Below are 21,227 nucleotides of genomic sequence, written 5' to 3'. Positions count from 1 at the left end.
GCTGCAAGTGAAATATTATTATTATATTCGTAATTTGTATTTTTTTGAATAATAAACTTCGTTAAGTTCAGTTAAGTTAAAACTTAATTATCTCTGCCAAATCTTCACATTTTTTTTTTGGAGTGATAGGACTTGCGTCACAACGGTCTTACTAACGTGTCGTCATGTTAAGAAACCACTTGTGCATTATTGGAAGTGTAGAATAAGAAGTAGCGTGAATAAAACAATCAAAATTTCTGTTATCGTAAACTTTATTCAGCATTTTCATCCGAAAACATTAAACAAAATGTTACCAACAAACCGACTATAAATAAAAATTTCACCAAATTCTTTATCAAAATATCGTTATGTCTCTTTGTGTTGTGCGAATCTCAATAAATAAATTTCTTTCGATTCTCTCTCTCTCTCTCTATCATACAAAAATAGATTTCATTTCGTCCGTCCACATCCTGTTCAATTCTTAAAAAAATAGTTTTCCTCAGTTTTTCGTATAAATCTAATATCACTTTCAATTAATGGCTGGTTTCAGTTTCATCACGGTTCTCTGTGAACTCGAAGTCGCACACCAACGAGAAATGATCGGAAGGATAACGAAAACTTGGGGTACGATCACGGCCAATCTCATTGTCTTGTGGGAACATTAGGCAATTGTTGACCTGCAGAATCAAAATTTGTTTTTATTTTCGGTTTCAAAGTGTTGGCCTGGTTTAACGAACCTTTAGTTTATCCTGTGAGTAGAACACATAGTCAATGGTGTGGCAAACTTCACCATCTTCCCGAATTTTCCACGTTGTAAATGGGGGTTCATGATTATCGACTGTGTCCGAATCATCATCATCATGAGATTCACATTCCACTGGTTTTGGTAAATGTACACCTAGAGCAGCGATCAAATCGGAATAGGCGCTAGACAATCCCAAAGATTTGTGTTCCAGAATGGTTTTATAGACGGGCTCAGACGGCTCGGCGTTAAAATCTCCACACATAATAATGGGTTTGACGTCAGCAATGTGTTGAGCAAATCGCAGCAAATCTTTTCCCTGCTCATTGCGCAATTTTGACAGCAGGGCGCCCTTGCGCGCCTTTAAATGTGTTGTGCACACGGTAAACTCTTTACCAGTTTCCAACACCTTCAAATTAACACCGATAGCCACTTGGTTACTTTGTACGCGCCACACTTCCAATATTCTCGTGTCATAATTGACCAACTCGAATTTGTTCTTTTTGAAAAAAATTGCACAGCCGTCGGGTCCGTTGTTTTCACTTATATACAAACATGGAGAATCTGGTTTCGGATAAAATATGCCTTCGTACTGCTGTGTGGCCAGTACGGATTGCAAAAACTTGAAGTGGTCAACTTCCTGTAAGCATACAACATCTGGATCTGTTTGGACAATTTCTTGGATGATTAAGTACTTGCGACATTCCCATGTTAATGCCTCATCAGGACAACGGACAAATCCGTCATTGCTTTGTCCGAGAGCTGAAAGTAATATTTCCATAACCACCAATCGGTTTGTTAATTCATAGATTGGGTACTTACATTGAGACAAAACATTCCATTGCAGTACCCTAACATGATTGGGTGACGATACCGGAGCGCTGCATACTGGAAAATAATCCACTGTAAAACTTCTATTTAAGGTTTACCCATTAGTTTTCACTAAAAACTCACTTTTCGAGACCGAGTTTAGCTGCAATACTCGAACGCCGTCGGTTATGTCCAGCGGTTTGAGAAAATTTCGCTTCAATAATGGCGGCCGATTGTCGCCTCTCATTCGGATGCAATGATGTACCAAATCAGTTGATGTTAATCCGACCGGTATATCAACAAAGTCGTCTTGCGTGTCTGCATTATTGATCTTTGGTGCCGAATTGAATGAGCCCATTCTGGAATTGATAAAAGTAAAAGAAAATACGTTAGACGTTGTTGCATGACTGGGTGGATGCTTCATGGCCTAACTAATTTGCAGGTGAATTCTCTGCAGGAGACTAAGCTCTAAGCTTTAGAGGGATTTTGACGCACTTGTTGTCACTACTTTAACTTATTTCGTTCTTGGGAGTTGGAATACACTTAAAACGGTCGTGAGACAATATATTCACCTCCTGACTGAATCACTAAAGCATTGACAACGAAATTTTTTTTCAAGTTTATTCCTTATGCATCCCTTACATCCCTAACTAGATGCACGTATCCACGTACCAACATACCTAGCAAGCATACTCTTTTGCAAATGAGATTTACGATCATTTTTGCATGGAACACTTTTTGGAGAAATTTTTTCCATTTTATCTTCGAAAAAACACAAGATAAACAAACTCTTGTGACTATTGATGTGTACCACAAGGTGAACGAAATCGAACTGAACAGCATGGAACATTAATATACCTCTTCATTCTGACGGCTAAAGAATAACTTTTTTTTTTCTTCTCTAACAATCCACAATACAGATGTTAGTCTTCTGCTCCGGCCACTAATTTTATTGATTTATTTGCAATTATTATTCAATTTTCATGTAAATCAACGACGAGGTTATCATCCTCAACATCAACATAATAACAATGTTTCATTAAAAAAAAAAACGTGGAAGAAGAAGAAGAAACGAAATTTTGAAATTCAAACTTCCAACACAAAAATTACGTCACAGTCACAGTAGCGACAAACTTCTAGCTAATACTAACAGCTTTTCGCATTCGAAAACCCATCTGCTATTACAATATTTTTGCATAGAGAGTTACTCTTCGTTCAACAGACAAATTAAAGCCATAATATGGAGAAGCGATAAAAAAAAGTGAGTATAGCAAGACCGTACAACGTACAGCGTTGAACATTTTACATGCGCCGTTATTGATTTTAGCATAAAAATAAAAATTTATTTATGTTGTTACACAATGGCATTAAATACAGGAAAAGAAAAGAACTGTGGAGAGATATGGTTTTTGTGTTAATGTAAATAAACAAATCGAATCTGTTCAACTAAAAATAGGGAACGATCTCAGTAAAATGAGGGCAAAAAGTTGCGAAAGCTTCATTGACTGGCGCCTGTTTAAAAACACACTTTATGGAGATTCGTCGATTTGAGGTGAGACCTCTCCACAATATTTATAGAATAAAAATTCGACTTTAACCTGTCACATGAAAGCCATTCACAATAGGGGCCATACGGCTATTCATCTGTTATCGATAATGACGACCAAAATAATGACAAGCTCTGGATAATATGACCGTTTGTATAGTAAAATGCAGGTTAAAGTACAATTGAAGTACAAGATTTGAAATTAACAGATTAAAACAGATTCGATGGAAGTACTAGAACCGATAATAATATTGGTCATATTTTTGCCGTCTGTTAACAGGTTAAATAGCCAGTCGTACAGAAGCGGCTCAACGTGCTCAGAGGCAACACCAGGCAATTCCGTATAAATTTTCATTAATTGTCAGTTCCCATTTCCGAAAACATTTTCCAGCAAAAATTGATTCAGTTAGTTTTAGTGAGATAACCTTGACATTGGCAATGTGTAAATATACATACTGCACCGCAATATAACCTTATGAGTATACAATATGGACTATATATCCCATGCCCGTCCATGTTATGTAATTTTATTGATAAAACTTCTATTTTTACTTCGGTTTGCTGACAGCAAACAATGAAAGAGTCTCAAATATTTGCAATTTATTATTATAACCATTTGTTGGTTCAAGTTTGTCATCATATATATATATGAGTCGACAAAACTGAAGTACTAAAGATAAATGTGAATCAGGTTACAATGTAACTAATTTTCTAAATGGCTGTGTTTACCGATTGATTTTTTTGTAAAGTGATGTTTAGTTTACACAAACTCTTAACCGCTTAAGTACGAAATAATATTTGACTGAAAACATCCACTTCGACTGTCGTATGCTTGTATATGTGTGTAGTGCACCAGATAATCATGTAACCTTTCAGTTTAATCAACTAAAATTTTATTGCACACAATCTGTATATACGATTTCAATTTAAATGCAAATACACCACCACATCACGAATCACGATATATAGTTGACCCAGTTTAGTGTCGTTCAAAAAATGTTAAGATTGATAATGACAGATTTTATCATCGAAATCATCGCAATTCGAATGCTAGGATTCGAGACCTAATTAAATGACAAATGCATCGCATAGCTCTGTTAGCTACACAATAAATTTGTTTTTGGTGGTTTACAACCGTTTGAAGATGTTTTTGACTCAGAAGGAATAATTTTACTTGCACTTAGTCTTGGATTCAAGTCTGAGTCATGGCTAAATACACAGTCATTACTACTGAGCGACCCACGGCTATTCATCTGTTATCGATAACGACGACACAAATAATGACAAGCTCTGGGTAATATGGTCTGTTATATAGTAAAATGCATGTTAAAGAAATTGAAGTACAAGATTTGAAATCAAGTTGATTTAATCAACCGATGAAAAATACTGTGATTGATGGAAGTAATAGACCCGATAATAATACTGGTCCTATGCGTGTCGTCTGCAACAGGTTAAACAGTTTAAAATTTGCATAGATCGCTTACAAAGTGCGACAAAAAGAGGAAAATTCAACTTCATTTCATGCTTCAAGCTTACATATTGAGCGAAAATAACGATTTAAGAGAAAATGTATGGCCAATGTATGTTCCGCTCACACGAAAACAATGACACTACGTTCATACAGTTTCTGTAAAATTTTTTATTTTTGATCGATGTGTGAACCAGGATTTAGAATGAAGTTTTCGATTTATCATTTTTTGTCTTTTGGTGATTTTCCGGTAAATGATGCAGTTGTTCGCGTTGTTCGTAAAATGAAATACGGCTTCATGATAGTAGCAGTTCAAAGAAAATTGTGTTTCTTTTTCTAAAATGTTGGTAGACCACAAAGGATTATATGCTTGAGAGAGATGAGAAAATTTGTTTTTTTTTTTTTCTCGTCCCTTTAATTGTGAAGTTGTATATTCATTGTGGTCAATATTCATTGTTGGGGCAAGTGAAAGATTCCGTTCCTCGAAATTATTTCCTCAATTAGGAAAATTTGCCTTGAACTATAATGAAGTTTTTTCAGTTTACTGCCACAATTTACTGCGTACATTACGCTGCAATGCTTTTGTTCAAGCTCAATGAATCATTACCCATGAAGTGTGATACACAGAGGTTCTCAGAATATTGTAACACAAAGCAAAATAGCCGAGCTATTGGAACAATCACAAAAAAGCGATTTTATTTGATACAAAAATTCAACATTGTTACCTTGGTATGGCTAGCAATCGACTAAATTGTCTTTGTCGGCCGAAAATTCGGGTTGTTGTCGCAAGCAATGCCATTCTTTTGGATCACTTCTTATAGGGCAAGTGTGTGTGTAATTAATATTTTTAACCGAATTTAACAGAAAAATATTGTTTTTAAATTCTGACGCATTATCCTAAAAAAAGATTAAAGTTTTACAGTGTTTATTAAGCATACGGTCGAGACTTAAAGTTTGTCTGATTCGGATCGAGTTGCGTCAATCACACGATCAATATAATATGTAAAAATATGAAATCATGCTTCTAATGAATACCGGAAGCTTGTACCGGAAGTCACTGGGTGGTGACAATTAATTTCTTTTTATTCTGTAAATAATAAATTGCTTGTCACTTTTCGTTCGATCAACAGCTCTACATGATCTTACACATCCAGCAAAATTAAGTTAGAAACTTTTTCTTATTTTGCTTTGAACGGATTGGGGTTTACAAATGTATGCTCAGCGTAAACACAAAAGCAAAAGAATTTTGATTACAGTCAACCAAGTTTACTTCAACTGTTTTACTAGCTCGCCCACTCATGCAATCACTATGTTTATACATACTTACACGATCTAACCATTATCTCATGCGTGCGTGTGACTATCCCAATCCCATATAAAGACGTATAAACAGGGTGTTTGCATGAATGGACCAGCTGGTAAAGCAGCTGAAGTAAACTTAAACACAAATTTGGTTGACTTTAACTGTTTCTTATTTAAACAATGAATAATGATGAACGAAACCGGCGTTCTCGTTTTATTTTTATTTTCCTCAATTGATCGTTATTCGAATGCTTCCACTAGCTGACTGTTGCAACCGATTTGTAGAAGCACAACTTCATTCAAAAACATTTAATATTTTTGATTCATAAAATTTTTTCCATCGTTCATCGACGCATAACTCGTTTTATTTTTCCTATTTGTTCACAATCAACAATTCGATCAACAAAAACAGCAGCTCGATAGTTTACTTCTTTGTTCGAGAGTATTTTGTCCAACTTTACGTTAGACACCAGAGATTATATTCTCTACGACGATAAACTGAGCACCTCAAAGTGATATTAAAGTAAAAATTTTCCGTGTTTACATTCGTTTGTTTGTTGTAATTTGGCAACGAAATTGCTTTTCGCATACACACAATCACACAAGACATGTTGACCTTATGCGCGAAATTTTATATGCTCAAGGTGAAGAAAGATCGTACAGAAAAAAGCACTTCCGTTCTGCCATTTAACGGTCAATAATGAATTGAATGGAAGTGTAAAGCTTCCACAAGAATATTATATCCGAAACGTTGTTTCCATGTATTTCTTAATATGGCACCGATATTATTATGCTTTCAACAGAAACGTGAAAGAACAGAAAACAAATCTAGTAAAACGATTCTCAATTAACACACGCTCAATGGCATTCTATTGTATCTTAATGCTTTTGTTATCGTTTCGCTGCGGTTTGTGTTTTTTCCTTTTAAATATTGCAAAACAAACGCAGACGAAATTTTTTTGTTACACCAGCAGCAATTGGTTTATATGGTCAGTTTTTTGAACTTCCGATTTCTAAAATGATCGATCAACCTATTGTATGCTGTGTAAAGTTGCCGAAAACTAATCGAATTTTCTTCAATCAAAAACTTAGTTGGAAGCATGTTTGAATTGGCCTTGTAACTGTATCGTACACCTATTAATAGAGACGGAACGTAAACACCGAAAAATTGAATTTCATCGTTGCATGTTGCATCATTTGAAAATAGAAAATTTTGTATACATAGAGAGAGTGAACAGTGAAACTCTGTCAGTTTCACCGATGGAAAACTGCGCAATCACGTAAAATTATTCAAATGTTGCAATTAGTCAAAAGATATAATCTGAATAGCGATGATGAACTTGACCTTAATGAATTTCAAGTCATGTAGTAAGAGTATAGCTTGTAACGCTAGCAGAATTGTAATTTTGTTTTAATTTTCGAGATTGGAGTCTCAGTGAGAGTTTTACGCTCGAAACTAATACAATTTTGGAAAGAAGTCATAATCTCACTGGGTTCTCTATCAAAGAGTCCTTGATTGGATCGACTGAAGTACAATGGTTAATTATACAATTTCAGTTCTCCACTATCGCCCGTTCAGTCATAAACAAAATGCCGTATTATGCCGTAAATGTGTAGTAATATAAAATGTTTAGATAATGGCTCAGACAAAACAAACAAAAATCTAAAAATGAGTTAGAAGAACACTACAAACAACAATGTCGTTTGATTAAAATGCGAAAAATTAGATTAAAAAAAATTAATTTGTAGCATTCAGACGCTCTATACACTACACGCAATTGTTAGACTATTTTCTTATCGCTGAAAATGAAAGTTCACTGACACGAAACTAATGGAATTGCGAGACAGTTTCGATTATAATTTCATTGTGTGACTAGCGAGAAACTTTATTAGAAATATGTCCTAGATGCACGTAGCGTGTTAATACTTGCATCATTCCATTTATTACTTTTATTAATAAAACCTATAAGTAGAACGGTAGAACAGTCGTTGACTAACTTTGTACCTGACTAGAAACATCAGAAGTTGCCTGGGTGGAACATATTCACTGTCTTCAGCGTCTTTAGAAGCCGCATCAAGCTCCATTTCAATTTTCCTCGCAGCTAATCTTCGCCGAGCTGCTGGTGAAGTCATCATTGATGTGCGCACCAAGGCCTCATTAACCTTAAGCTTATCGATGTAATCTTCTGTTGCCCGTTCATTTCTCAAACTATCTTCATTTATCATTGACTCTGTGTCTGCCGCTGAGGTAACGTTATCTGCTAACATACTTGATAAAAATTTCTGTCTATCGTCCGCACGCACTTTTGCATTCATTTCACCAGACCCACCGTTATCTCCGAATTTATTCTCAATTTTTTCGCACGAATTATCACACAACAGATTACATAATTCTGTCATTGGACACGTTTCGATGTCATGGCTCGATGGCAATGCATCTTTTAGCGACACAAACACGAATTCATTTTCAGCATTTACACTGCAGTCCATTTGATCCGCTTCAATAAATTTTTTATTTTCCACCGTACGATCATTGCCTTGCTGATAATGATGATGAGAATTCACTTCATCCAGAGTAAAAAACATCGGCGGTGACTCGTCTTGGGGTGACACACCGTCCTTAGCTATTGTATCGTTCAGGCGATCTTGTTGGGAAGTACGGTTCATAAGTAATGCAGATACTGGCATAGCTTTCCCGTAGGATGGTCTCCGGCTATGGCCGTATTTACGAATTGTCTCAGCATGAGACTGCATTGTGATTTTTTGAATAAATCGAAAACAGAAATTCATCAACCAACTTAAACTGAACTCATAATTTAGACGTATCGCCCATGAATTGTTACAACCTTTTTTTCTATAAAGACTCCGTTCATATAAACGTAAATTAAATTCACTTTAACTTAATGTATTAAGGTTAATTCACTTTGAATCTTGTCGTGTATACTTTACACAATTGAATTAATTACACGAGATGTAAACACTGAAAGATCGCACTGTGTTTTTGGACTGAATACTAAACTGAAACATGCATTAAGCACTCGATTAAGCATCGATTTTATCCGATTGAAATAAAAGACAAAACTAAGCAAGTGAACCTGTTTGCACAGATCTTTTATACATAATGCAATTACATCCATTTTATAGAGGATTACAAACCAATGGAGAAAAAAAAACCTCTCAATAACACAGCGTGACGAGAGTATTGGCATGCATTACGCATTTAAGAACAAAATCTACTTCACAATTTCATTAATGAGTTTTTTTCCTACAGAGAGTAAAGGTAGAGTAGGTATATGTGTAAATATCTGTGATTTTTCTCTGTTGATTTTTACGAAAAGCTGATTATTTTCGTTGTTACGGGATGAGATAGAATGAAAAAAGAAAGATCCATTGAGGTATAAAGCGAAGCGAATTGGAATATTTTGCCAAAAATTTGTACAAATAGCAAAAGTTAGAAGACATCGCAATCGGAAGCTCCGTTTTTCTGCTTAATAAGATTTTTCACAACGGAGGCGAGAAATAGCCTTTTTCGCAATTCAGGCAATAAAATAGTCATTTTCTCCCCTCTGCTGATACCTCCGGAGTCTTTGTTGTGAAAAACGTTGGAATGACCACAGGAAAACGTTGGAAATCTCAAATTTTTTCGGTTGAGTAGTTGCACTCGCTACGCTCTGACCACAAACATCACTATCGAAAATTTCGAATCGAAATGAAATTTCCAACTTTATTTTCCATCGGTGAACATGTAACTATGCCAGCAATTGCTTATCCGATAACTAAAAGTAAAACCTCCCGCTACTTTTAACAATATAACTCCAAACCAACCACAATGTCCCTTCCTCTTCCGGTTATTAAATTCATTAAAAATTCCATTTCTTCCATCTTCAGGGAATCGTATGGAAATATCCGATGACTTTACATATAAGGGCAAAACAACTCGACGAGTTTACGAGCAACTTTTATGTCGATATTTTTATACTCGATCGGATGGAAGACAAATCAACCGAAGGTACATACCTCACAGTTCATAATTCAAGAACCAGAACTGACCATATTTAAACCGATGCCAAAGAGCCATCACAATATTGTGAATATTATTTATATAAAATAAACATCGTCAAGAAATTTATGACATCCATGGGACATTGTGTCACGTAAAATGCACCGAACAAAGCTTTTTTGAATCATTACTGGCTATAGGTGTAGGTATAATATTACAGAGACATTAACGGTTAACCATAATACAATATTTCAATTTTAAAATGATTGATAATTACTTCCGACTTTATCCGTTTATTGTCATTGAAAAAAGTGAATAAAAAATCGGAGAATTGAAAGAAAAAAAAAATTGATAAAACACGATCGGAAGAACACGTTTTACATACTTATATGAACGAGTTTATGAGAGCAGGTAATAACATTATGAGCAATAAGTTACAAAAGTTTTACATAAACAATTTTTATTGTTCGGTTGATTTTCCTATCGATATTCATATTCAACATTTTATGCATTCAATGGTAAAGCGTTTTGTGCTTAATGAATGTAATTATAAAAAATTATTGTAGTCACGCATTCTCATCGAACGAGTATACAATTAATTTATTATCAAAACATTGCGGGTGCTTTAAGTGTCGTCGAAATCACTTTGGCAGTTAAGTGAATTGCATTAGCAAAAAAAAAAAAAATATATTTTTTAGCATCGAATTAATTACAATGAATCTACGAATGCCATTAGATTGCAAATCAAATCAATGGCGATTGACAAGTGCTTTTCATTTCAATGGGACGGCTTCGTATATAAAACTCTGCATCATGTCCGGAACGGTTTTGTTTCGCAAAAGTAAATAAAGGATCTAACAGTTGACCATATTCGTAATGATGGATAGTATACGACAGGACAGGTAAAACAAGACCTCGTTGAATCAGAAATCTGACGAAATCTAAAACAGTTTACCGGCAGATTAAAAAGCATTCACTTCGCAACAATTGCTCGAAAAATGTGCCGCCGGTAAATTATTTTCACAACTCAGTTTTTGTAGATACGAGAAGTATATCGCTAACATAGTGATCCTCATAGCAACAACATTGTGTCGCGTGCGTTGATTGTCTTATCATCTACTTTTTTTTCATTTTCTTTTTCTCTTTGAAAAGTAAACTAAGAAAATTATTATTCAGCCGGTTTTTGTACACCTCTCTCTTATCAACATTTCGGTGATTTAAAAAAAAACAACTTCGAATCGGTAGATTGTGAACAAATAGAAAACTCGCAATTACTCATACGGAATTAGTTTCATTCCATTGCATATAATACGTAAACCGAACTTACCAACTTATAGATAATAAGTATCCATTCAGCTATATAACTTTTTGGAACTTTTTAAACAATGTTCTCACATAAATGATCATAAGGACAAATTTTCGTACGTTTCGTTAGAAAATGTAATTTACAAAAAAAAAGTCTAACTTAAGAGAAGAACATTTAAAAATTCACTTTTACGCGTACATTCGGTCATTCGACTAGGCGATGCAAGTGTTAGCGTTGAACTGAAGTCCTATCTGGCTGAAGATTTATTCGGTTTCGTATAAAACACTTCGTTATCAGTTTGGTGGCTTTACAATGTTGGAAAATATAATATCATTTTCTATATGAAACCGACCGTTAAATTGTGTACACAAACTTTTGTTACATTATTCATTGGCTAGAGCATTATATACACCACACTGTGGCATTACGTGTGCATACTCGTATGAATTTAATCAGCAAATATTGTATTATGATACAAAGAAAGTAATCATACACTTTCCGACGAGAAAAAACTACACGAAACCGGTACAAATGTCCCTTATCCAATATTCTCTGGTAACTTTACGCAGAACAACAACCGTAATTTAACTTTTTACAATTACAATTCCATCTCGATAAGATTTGATCAATGCCGAAAGGTGAACAAAATTGAAGAATCTCGATTGAAATTGCCGAGATTTATTTCGAATAAATTTTGGTTTCAGTTCAACACCATGTAGAATTCATGCAGATTTAAAATAGTCTTTGATCGTTCAATGAACAACAATCTTCTAATAAAATTCACATCTAACTTTGTTTGACTGAACCATGCGAATTCATATCACGAACAAGCACGTCCCAGGAACGTGAACGTTCTTTTTTTGTGTTTCTTTCGAATGTTATTGTTTTTGATAATTTTTTTTGTGTGCAAAAACACTTTCGTGAATTATTTATTTCACACAACCAGTCTCAAAGTGTGGGTTCGCAGCATAAACAAAGCTGTAAACATTTGTAGAATTTTATAAATACTTTCAGTAATTCGAAAATGAATCATGCATAGTAAATCAGATCACATGAATGACCAGAAACTTGTGCGCGGAAGAATTTGTGTTGTTGTTTTAAGAGGCACCGGTACTTAGCCGAAAAGCCTACATTAGGGCGATTTTTAAATACTGGATTTTAGTTTACTTTTGATGATATCTTTCCACCAGAATCCTTTTTGAAAAATGTACGACCGCAATTCCGACCACGAATGTGTTAGCTGTCAACAGAAAATAGATTTGGTTGCAGCAATTTGACCAGCTCTGAGAACAATGAGCAGTTTATGAAAATCTCATTAAACTGCTCACTTTTCTCAGAGCGACTACAACCAAAACTATTTTCTGTTGAAAGCTAACACATTCGTGGTCGGAATTGCGGTCGCACATTTTTCAAAAAGGATTCTGATGAAAAGATATTAACAAAAATGAAATACGAAACACGCAAATGTAGGCTACAATTTTAGCTAAGTGCCGGTGCCTCTTAAGTAGAAACAAAACAAAAGTCTACAAGCGCGAAAAGCGAAACCGAGTGCTTTGAAAACGAATCTATGTTGAATGGACTTTGTAGACTTTATTTTTGCTTGAAATTGGGCCATTCACTTGATAACCCATCATTTAAATGAGTGTATGGATTTTATGCAACGCTGCCGCGTCGTGAAAATTTAATGGAATGAGGAAACTATTACACACATCAAACTTTTTCCCTTGGCTGAAGGTCAGAATTGGATTTTAGAGCCGGAGATCTTTTTTGGGTAAAATACTAACCAAGTCACGTAACTACCGGCTTAATTTGATGATTTCTTTCGGTCTAGCCTAGGCCGAGGAAGAACCCATATTGAAAATTACCTCAACTAGACTTTAGGTTCGGAAATTATTCAAAAAAAAATTAGCAAATGATTTGAATTTTTGACATTAACATAAGTTGAGCACTGCTGACTGGTCGAGGGACCGAGTACCTAGGAATAACCTCATTATTATTCTTATTTATTGGAACAATTCGTAATTGTCATCAGAGTATAATTTCGCGATTATTTAAATTTCTATTAGCAATAGCAGTATCTGCCGTTCACAGCCGTAGATTCAATCAACAACGAATACGTAGTTTACAAAACAAGGAACTCTGTAGTTTGGGCAATTATATATGGTCTCACTTGATGACAAAAATAAATTGATCATTTGCATAGAACTAATCAACATCAACTCAAGTTCTAAAATTTATGAGTCTTTTTTAAGAGGGCAGACTAGGTGCGAAGTAGGCTATATATTGAAAAATTGGTTTTAAAATTAATGTAGACCATTTAATGAAAATCTGTTCCAGCAATTAGATGAGCAATATGTTTATCTATCTCTAAAAAATGAAAAACGATTTACAATAAGCAACAGTTGGAAGAAAACCGATTTCCAAAAAAATATTGCATAGCCTAACTTTAAGCGACGTTCATATTTTGGAAATCGGTTTTCTTCCAACTGTTGCTTATTGTAAATCGTTTTTCATTTTTTAGAGATAGATAAACATATTGCTCATCTAATTGCTGGAACAGATTTTCATTAAATGGTCTACATTAATTTTAAAACCAATTTTTCAATATATAGCCTACTTCACACCTAGTCTGCCCTCTTAATGGAATCAGGCAATTAAAAAATGACAGAAAATGAAAGGACATAACTTTAAATCTAAGAGGGAAGTTAATAGATTATTTAATGATCGAGTTAATAGGAATTGTAATTGAAACCATCAGAACTGAAAAACTAATCAGGCTGATTAAATCAGCACACTTACTACGCAGTTCTGATCTAATAGTTATTTGTGCAACCAGAATCGCTTGCAGATCTCTTTTATATTGTCAATACAAGGTGAAGCCGGGGTTGACAAGACATCGCGTGCGATAAAGTACCAAAACACGATGCCTGCCTTAATGTTGCATACAACGTTCTCGGCAAAACATAAAAACTGAAACGTTTATTGAAATAGAATCTAAAGTAAACCTTACTGCAAAAGACGTTTGGGGCATCAAATACATTCAGAGTTCATTTTCGTTCCGCCCGGTAATTGCATTCTTACTCTCACTCACAAAACGGACAATAGCGTGAACAACAAAACATATTGTTAGTACAGGCGTGTATCGTGAAAAACGGTAATTTGTGTCCAAAGTAAAATTAAAACTACAGTAAACCAAGGCTGTATACTTTGGGGAGGTCACGCAGATCGCCATTTTATTAGATACGCGGGAACACACCTTTTCCATACAAACAAATTCACCAAAATTGAATTTGTATGGTGTGGTGAATTTTTTGTATGAAACGTCGTGTGTAACCCGCGTATCTGCATCTGCGTGACCTCCCCAAAGTATACAGCCTTGCAGTAAACGACATCTCAAATGTCTCACTGTCATTTTTTTTCAGAGAATGTCATTGTGAATTTGCAATGACACAATAAAATTCTCAGAAAAATTTGACAGTGAGACATTTGAAATGTCGTTCACTGTAAACTAATCGAATGTAAACATTTAAAATTCGATTCAAAATCCAAAAATCGGCAACATCGTCACAGAAAAATAAAATTCCGACTTTGGATGAAAGAATAACTTAGAGAAAGAACTTTAACGAGACCTTGTTACACTTTAATTAATTTTGATTCGCTCCATGAAATAGAATGAAGTGTAAGCACTAAATCGAACTAAATGAATGAAATTTAATTCGTCGAAAATATAGGTAATGAAAGGTGCTTATATGAAATAGCGCGTTTCCATTCAAATGAAACTTACAGTGAACCTTACATCTAACAACTATATTCAAATCTAATATCGACATTCATCTGTCCACGTCCACAGTCCCTTGTCAAGACCTGTTCAATATCAAATGAAAATCAAATTACTTATTGGTTAACTCTGAATCAGCAATAGTCTAAACAATCTCTAACCAGGCAATACTTTGTTGCTAATTCATTGATAAGAATTTGTCAGAAACTTTCCAATCTCTTAGAGGAGAATGATCTTTGATGGGATTCATTTCCGTTTTCGGTATAATGTTACTGCTCGACTAAGTCCGTAACGTTGTTGGAATTTAGTAAAACAATGTTACGAAATGTGTAACGCTAATATGGAACAATAATTTTATGTGTTACCTTGAACAGCAACACTTTGGCCTGATAAAACAATGATAAGATGCACAATGATAATTTTGGTTAAACAGCTAGACTTTGTTCAATGATTATTTATGTACTGTACATACACACGAGCACATACACAACAATGATGTTACTAGCTTGTGTAGCTCTGAATTGGTTTACTGACGCATGTAATCTAGTTTTTCCCTAGTAGAAATAAAAATGGAAGCGAGATATCGTAGACGAATGAAAAAGGGGACTTCTTGATACGCAGAGACTTCGCGACTGATTGAGGACCTTTCTGCGGCTTCACATTTTTATTCTGGATAGAGTCCACCCTTGTCGTCAGAATAACTAATTAACAAAACATAACATGCATTCAGCGAGTGACAGTCCTTCACTGTGTGTTTATCTCGTTTATCGCCGCACAATATCGTCTACCCAAATATAACTTCAATCAATCATCATACGAAATGCGCAATACTACTAATGAGTAAGACATCCTAATCAGCATTGATGATGTCATTACAATCAAAATTTGAATGTACGATTGTATCTCACAAATGGCTAGCGGGAGGTAAACGGCTTCTTCTTTAGTGGGGGGTGAAATTAAATGTGTAACTGATTTTGAATTGCTGTGTGCGGCCATCGTCTTCAGCATAACCCGTCATATCAAAAATTTGTAACGGGGTGCGTGTTCAATTACTAATATTTGTTAACGCGAGATATAATACTCGTTAAAACTAGACAATGTCGCATAAGGTTGATGGATACTGATAATTTTCGGGACAACACAAACAAGAGCCAATCTCCAAGCAGAGTACAGAATTCACAGACAAAAGTTTACATGGAAGTTTTAATCCACAGTTTCTATTACCTCAAAGATGAAATAGATAAGGAATTTCGTCTAATTACCTTCACAGATATCATAGCCATATGCGTCACGTTTGCCGACAATTTTATCTTTTATTTCATCAAAGACAGATAAGCAATTCAACACGCTACCTATTTCTATTCCAGCCATGTACTTCAAAGCTTACCTTCTCAATCAAAAGCTCATCGATTAACCTAAAGTCTCGAATCGACACAAACCAATGTTCAATGATTATTCTCACGTGCGAATGTGTTAAATATATCACAAAATTTACGGAGACCGAAAGGTAGATGACCTGGGGTTGACGTGTTTCCTTAAATCATTGTATCTGTAAATCAAATTGCTGCCATCATCCAATGGAAGTTTAGTTTGAGAAATTGCTTTGTCAATGAAATCAAAGCTCTGAATAGGAGAATGACAATTATGTAACGTAATGTTACTCAATGTGCATTGTGCCAACAAGTTGGAACATGTCATCACTTTTTGTTTGTACTGTAATGTAAGCAGTGTAACTATCAGACCCTTTTAAATTAAATAACTAACGACATGACCATCATTGAGGAACAAGAACATCAACAGTAAACAGACGAAAAATTTGCATTCAGAGTTAGAGTGCCCTCCTACACATCGAATATCATTGATGCGAATGAAATCGCTAAATTCATTTCATTTAAACCGAATTCAAAACAAGTCCAGACTCACCTGAGCTTAATCAGTCTGATCAATTTAACCATTGGCACAAAAACATGATAAATTAGTAAATAATATATAAAATTGACGTGCACTGTCACATTTTTCGTTTCACTATCCGACATTTTAGTTTCTCTTTTCTTTTTCGTATACACGTTGATGGTTTTCTGAGTCAACTAAAAAAGGCCCACGACAGTGAAGCGTAAAGCCTAGTACATACCTTGCAAGCGAAGCGAAGATAAATAAATTTTGTTCATTAAGCTTTCGTTATGAGGTAGGTTTGTTCCAAAAGAGTTAAATAAATGTGGTGTCGTATGAGTATCTTTTTAAAGAAATTGTGTACCGGTTACTCTTCAGAGAACCAGTTTTAATTAGAATTGGATTATAATAAAAGATTGATGCGAAAGAATAAATTGAAACTTGTCAAACAATTAACGCAGTGAACTTACAAGTTCCCATCTAAACTTTAGGAGGAACGTAAATAGAATAGTGAGATTGAAAGAGCGTTGTACTTCATACATAACGATTGAGAAGAGAGTAACCTGTTCGTGCATTATATTTTCTTTCGCGTCGAAATCAATCCGGGTTGGATGGTAAGATTAAGTAACGGGAAAATTTACATTTCTTAAATCAAAAATATTCAATTAAGTTACTCTTTTATCGTACTTTTGCTATTCCTCTCGTGGGTGAAACAGTAACGATTCAGCGACTCTAAAAATTGGTTCTTTTCATTCCGATTCTTTTGCACTGTTAATAGTTTCAAATTTCAAATGCTGAAACCGTTAAACATAAATTCAAGAAAAAGAATGGTCACAGTAGAAAGGATGCTAGAAATTTTATATTTTCTGTAAAGATCGTCGAATTGTTGGGATTTCATTCATAAATGGCATCACGCCAAAGCATGAAAAATGAAACATGTCCTAACGTGCTGGCTCCCATTTTTTCGTGTATTTTTATGTACAAGAAAGACAATAGTAGCTGTTGCTCACAGTTGAGAGTAGTCGATTCACGTTTCCAATAATAAGAAAAAAACTACTGAAAATTTACCGCTCTAATTACTTTCCATACTGGGTTCCGAAAATTGCTACTTAACACTTAAGTGGTTCTAGTACAAAACTGATCGTAGCAGAAAGTTATATACAGTGACGACTCAAACATTTTCTGTCAAAATAAATTTTTTATTTGTTGTCAGACAGTCAGGTTTATTTTTGGTCTGGATGATCTCTGTGTTTCGCAATTTAAATTTTTAAATTAAATTTTATGAAAGCACCTTTCAAGCAAAACGTCTCTAGTTTGTGTTATTAGTTGGAAGGAAAGTGGTGAGTGGTCTAAAAATCTCTTGTTTCGATACCGACGAGTAATAAACCTAATCGATGATTCATGTTTGTATATAACACAAAACATCCTTTCGTATGGGACACTTTAATGAGTCAAGAAATGAAATCAAATATCAACGAGTGTTATAGCGTTTACGATCCGTGTAACGTAATCGGTTAGCACTATTAACAAATTTGTTTTACTCAACGTTGTCATGCATAATGATGGCAATCAATGGCCCCTATCATAAGCATAGAATTGGTCGTGGACGCAAGCCCTTGTCGTTAATTGTTTCTTCTCTTTGCAGATTACGAACGTGTAGATAAGTAATTGTGAATTACAATGATCAATAGAGATGAGACTGCGACAGAGCCGCCTTCAAAAATAGTAATTCAATTAAAATCACGATCACAATTGAATGTCTCTCTGTAACCAGCATGATACCCTTTTCAGCGTACACTTATCCGGCAAAATTCCGAACGAATTGGCCAATTTGCCGAAGTTGCGGTTCTACCGAAATATCGAAGAAGCACCAGCAGAAGCGTGCATAGAATGAACAGTGTACAAAGCACTACTACCCCAGTGATAGAGGGACTAGTTCCACTAGCAGTTGTTGAAACAGATTCAATGGATGCTGCTAAAATGAACGCAACAGTTGCTGTTTCAATGCCCGATGAAACGCCACATGAAACAACAAAAAGACATCATCCAGTCTTTATGATCGCTTTGTCCATTTTGCAGGTCAGTAAATCGATAAATTTGCATATCGACAGTTTCGGTTGTTGAGCTAATTTGTACTGTCAAACACCAGATCTACCTGATGCACTTTTTGAATACGGATGGCATTTCTCCGATGCTATTGCTGGGATACGATCCCTATCGTCGGCACCAAATCTGGCGTTTCATTTTTATGATGTTTGTGCACACACGGTAAATTGGCTCTCAAAAGAATTCGAGAACTTCGGTCACTTACGCTTGACATGATAATTTTCAGACTTCCTCAACTGATCCTGAATATTTTACTCCAATTGATGCTCGGAGTACTTCTCGAAATCGTCCATGGTTGGCTACCCATTGCCGTGATATATTTTTCCTCCGTGATCGGTGGATCGCTGTTCATCACACTATTTAGTCCCAATAGTTACGTTGTAGGTGCTTCAGCTGGCGTTTATGGACTGCTATCGTCTCATTTGTCGTCGATAATTTTGGATTGGAACGATTGGAATAAGAAATGGCTGAGACTGGCAATGGTTGTGTTTTACATCTGTCTTAACCTCACTGTAAACTGGCAATTCACGCCTGACGATTTTGATGTAAGATCATAAAATCATTAGTTTTTCAAAGTTGTTAAATGTTTCATCAAATCAATAGACAAACTATGCAGGCTATGTGGGTGGTGCGATAACTGGATTTCTGATCTCAATATTGGTGCTGAAAGATGCCAAAAAGCAACAATGGAAGAAGAATTTGCGATTGGTATGTGTTGGAATTCTAGTCAGCATTGCTGTTGTCGCCCTGCTTGTCAACACATTTGAGTGGAGGTCGTACCTACCTACCGAATGGAACAAAAATTATATGGAAACATACACAGAGTTCACCCTTAAACGTGCAATCACCAGCCGAGAACCGTCCGCTGCACGCGAGTATTGTAAACGTATTACCAAGTGTAAGATACTGTTGAACCGATTCGATGCTGGTGCATTTAATTCAACTATGCCATCATTGGACTGAATACAATATCAATGAGAATTGTATCAATTACGCCGACAGTCGTAAATTTCGGTTGATATTTTTCGAATTTTTTCTTAATTTATTTTTTCTTGTACAATTTTAAGATTTTGCCTATTATTGCTGGCCTTGCCAAAAAAGAAACAAACTTTAAAGCATCGACTGACTGTTTTTATATGATGAAAAATGTTGTTTGTACGATCTGTTAATATGAATTTATTAATTTTATAAATAAAAAGACGCGAAAAAAGTTGAAAATGCGATCGTTTAAGTCTTTTTAATGCCTGCGAGAGGTATTGAGTGGCGGATGTGGTGGGTGTATACCAAAAAAAAAAACTTGCCGCAAAGATTTTTCTGACCCTTTTTTACGACCTTCGTCTCAAACGACTGAAGAAAATGACATCAATCGAAAGCATTACATTGACAAGGATTACTTGTACGTCGGAAGAACAGTAACTGACATTCTAAAGCCAGAGGGGTTCACTGACCTTAATGTCATCGGGCAAATAAACTCAACGCTGGCGTGGTGATCCTCCTCTCGTGACAAGGACATCACTATTAAATTAAACATTTCTTTCATTGACTGGTTGAAAGGTAGAATGTTTGTCACTTTAGTTAGTGGATGAAAAAGCTTCTGAAATCATCTAATTTTAATGCATTCAGCTTTCATTTGTATTTAAAGGAGTAACCGAAATACGTATTTTTTACATGCTACATGCGTAGAACACCGTACTTTTCATGTTTTAAACACTACTTTCGACGCCCTCAGCATGTAAAATCCATTAAAATACTCGGAACAAAAATGAAAAGTCTCGTTTTTGTGTGTTTATTGACCTGGGCTACGCCTCGGATCAACAAAATTTACACAAAAACTCTATTTTTCAACTTGTTATTTCTAGTCACGTAAAATACAATTTTTTTTGTAAAATACAACGCATGATATGTTTCCAGCAAGAGCCGGAGGCTAGTTCTGGAATCGATTTAGCTGAAAAATCCTTTTAGCATGAGTTAAGAACAACGTTTTTACAACGACGTTGGAAATACGCAATGAAGTTTCGGATTGAATCGAATTAAATCCCTGAACCTCTCGCAATAGTCAAGCCAAACATTGGTACTTTTGCGGACACAAAACCTTTTTTCTTCAGGTGCAAGCAGTTGCCTGACTTTTATCCGTCAAAATATAAGCATGACGTCGCTGTCAAAAATTCGCTATTCATGGCAAAAATAGGCCTAGGTCGAATTGTAAGTCGAACATCAAAAGAGCGGCGTGAAATTCCTTTCATCCGCGACCATTTAAATGAAACCAATCGTACAGCTTCCGTTCGTGGAGATGGATTCTT

At 35.3% G+C, this 21,227-nt stretch overlaps 2 protein-coding genes across 9 annotated transcripts; one reads left to right on the top strand and one right to left on the bottom strand.

The window, feature by feature from the left end:
* Positions 1-438: 438 nt before the first annotated feature.
* Positions 439-17,003, bottom strand: LOC119073735 (nocturnin). 7 transcript variants are annotated; one of them, XM_037179390.1, is made up of 6 exons: positions 11,175-11,740; positions 5,271-5,442; positions 1,676-1,890; positions 1,544-1,609; positions 717-1,483; positions 439-656 (listed from the first exon to the last, which is right to left on the bottom strand). In XM_037179390.1, exons 2-6 carry the CDS (start codon positions 5,342-5,344, stop codon positions 513-515), a joined length of 1,266 nt encoding a protein of 421 aa, XP_037035285.1. In that variant the 5' UTR covers positions 5,345-5,442; positions 11,175-11,740; the 3' UTR covers positions 439-512. The 7 variants fall into 7 exon arrangements, with proteins under 7 accessions (XP_037035285.1, XP_037035286.1, XP_037035287.1 ...); XM_037179391.1 differs by lacking the exon at positions 11,175-11,740 and adding an exon at positions 6,814-6,921; XM_037179392.1 differs by lacking the exon at positions 11,175-11,740 and adding an exon at positions 6,798-6,905.
* Positions 17,004-17,368: 365 nt separating this feature from the next.
* LOC119073744 (rhomboid-related protein 1-like) lies at positions 17,369-20,137 on the top strand. Of its 2 annotated transcripts, none has more exons than XM_037179404.1 (6): positions 17,369-17,435; positions 18,467-18,546; positions 18,613-18,900; positions 18,971-19,089; positions 19,154-19,472; positions 19,531-20,137. In XM_037179404.1, exons 2-6 carry the CDS (start codon positions 18,502-18,504, stop codon positions 19,888-19,890), a joined length of 1,131 nt encoding a protein of 376 aa, XP_037035299.1. In that variant the 5' UTR covers positions 17,369-17,435; positions 18,467-18,501; the 3' UTR covers positions 19,891-20,137. The 2 variants fall into 2 exon arrangements, with proteins under 2 accessions (XP_037035299.1, XP_037035298.1); XM_037179403.1 differs by lacking the exon at positions 17,369-17,435 and adding an exon at positions 17,945-18,161 and having other exon boundaries at positions 19,531-20,103.
* Positions 20,138-21,227: the final 1,090 nt, after the last annotated feature.

This window comes from Bradysia coprophila, unplaced genomic scaffold, assembly GCF_014529535.1.
Source record: "Bradysia coprophila strain Holo2 unplaced genomic scaffold, BU_Bcop_v1 contig_138, whole genome shotgun sequence".
In the NCBI taxonomy this organism is placed as follows: domain Eukaryota; kingdom Metazoa; phylum Arthropoda; class Insecta; order Diptera; family Sciaridae; genus Bradysia; species Bradysia coprophila.
This window is presented reverse-complemented; position numbering and strand designations above follow the sequence as displayed.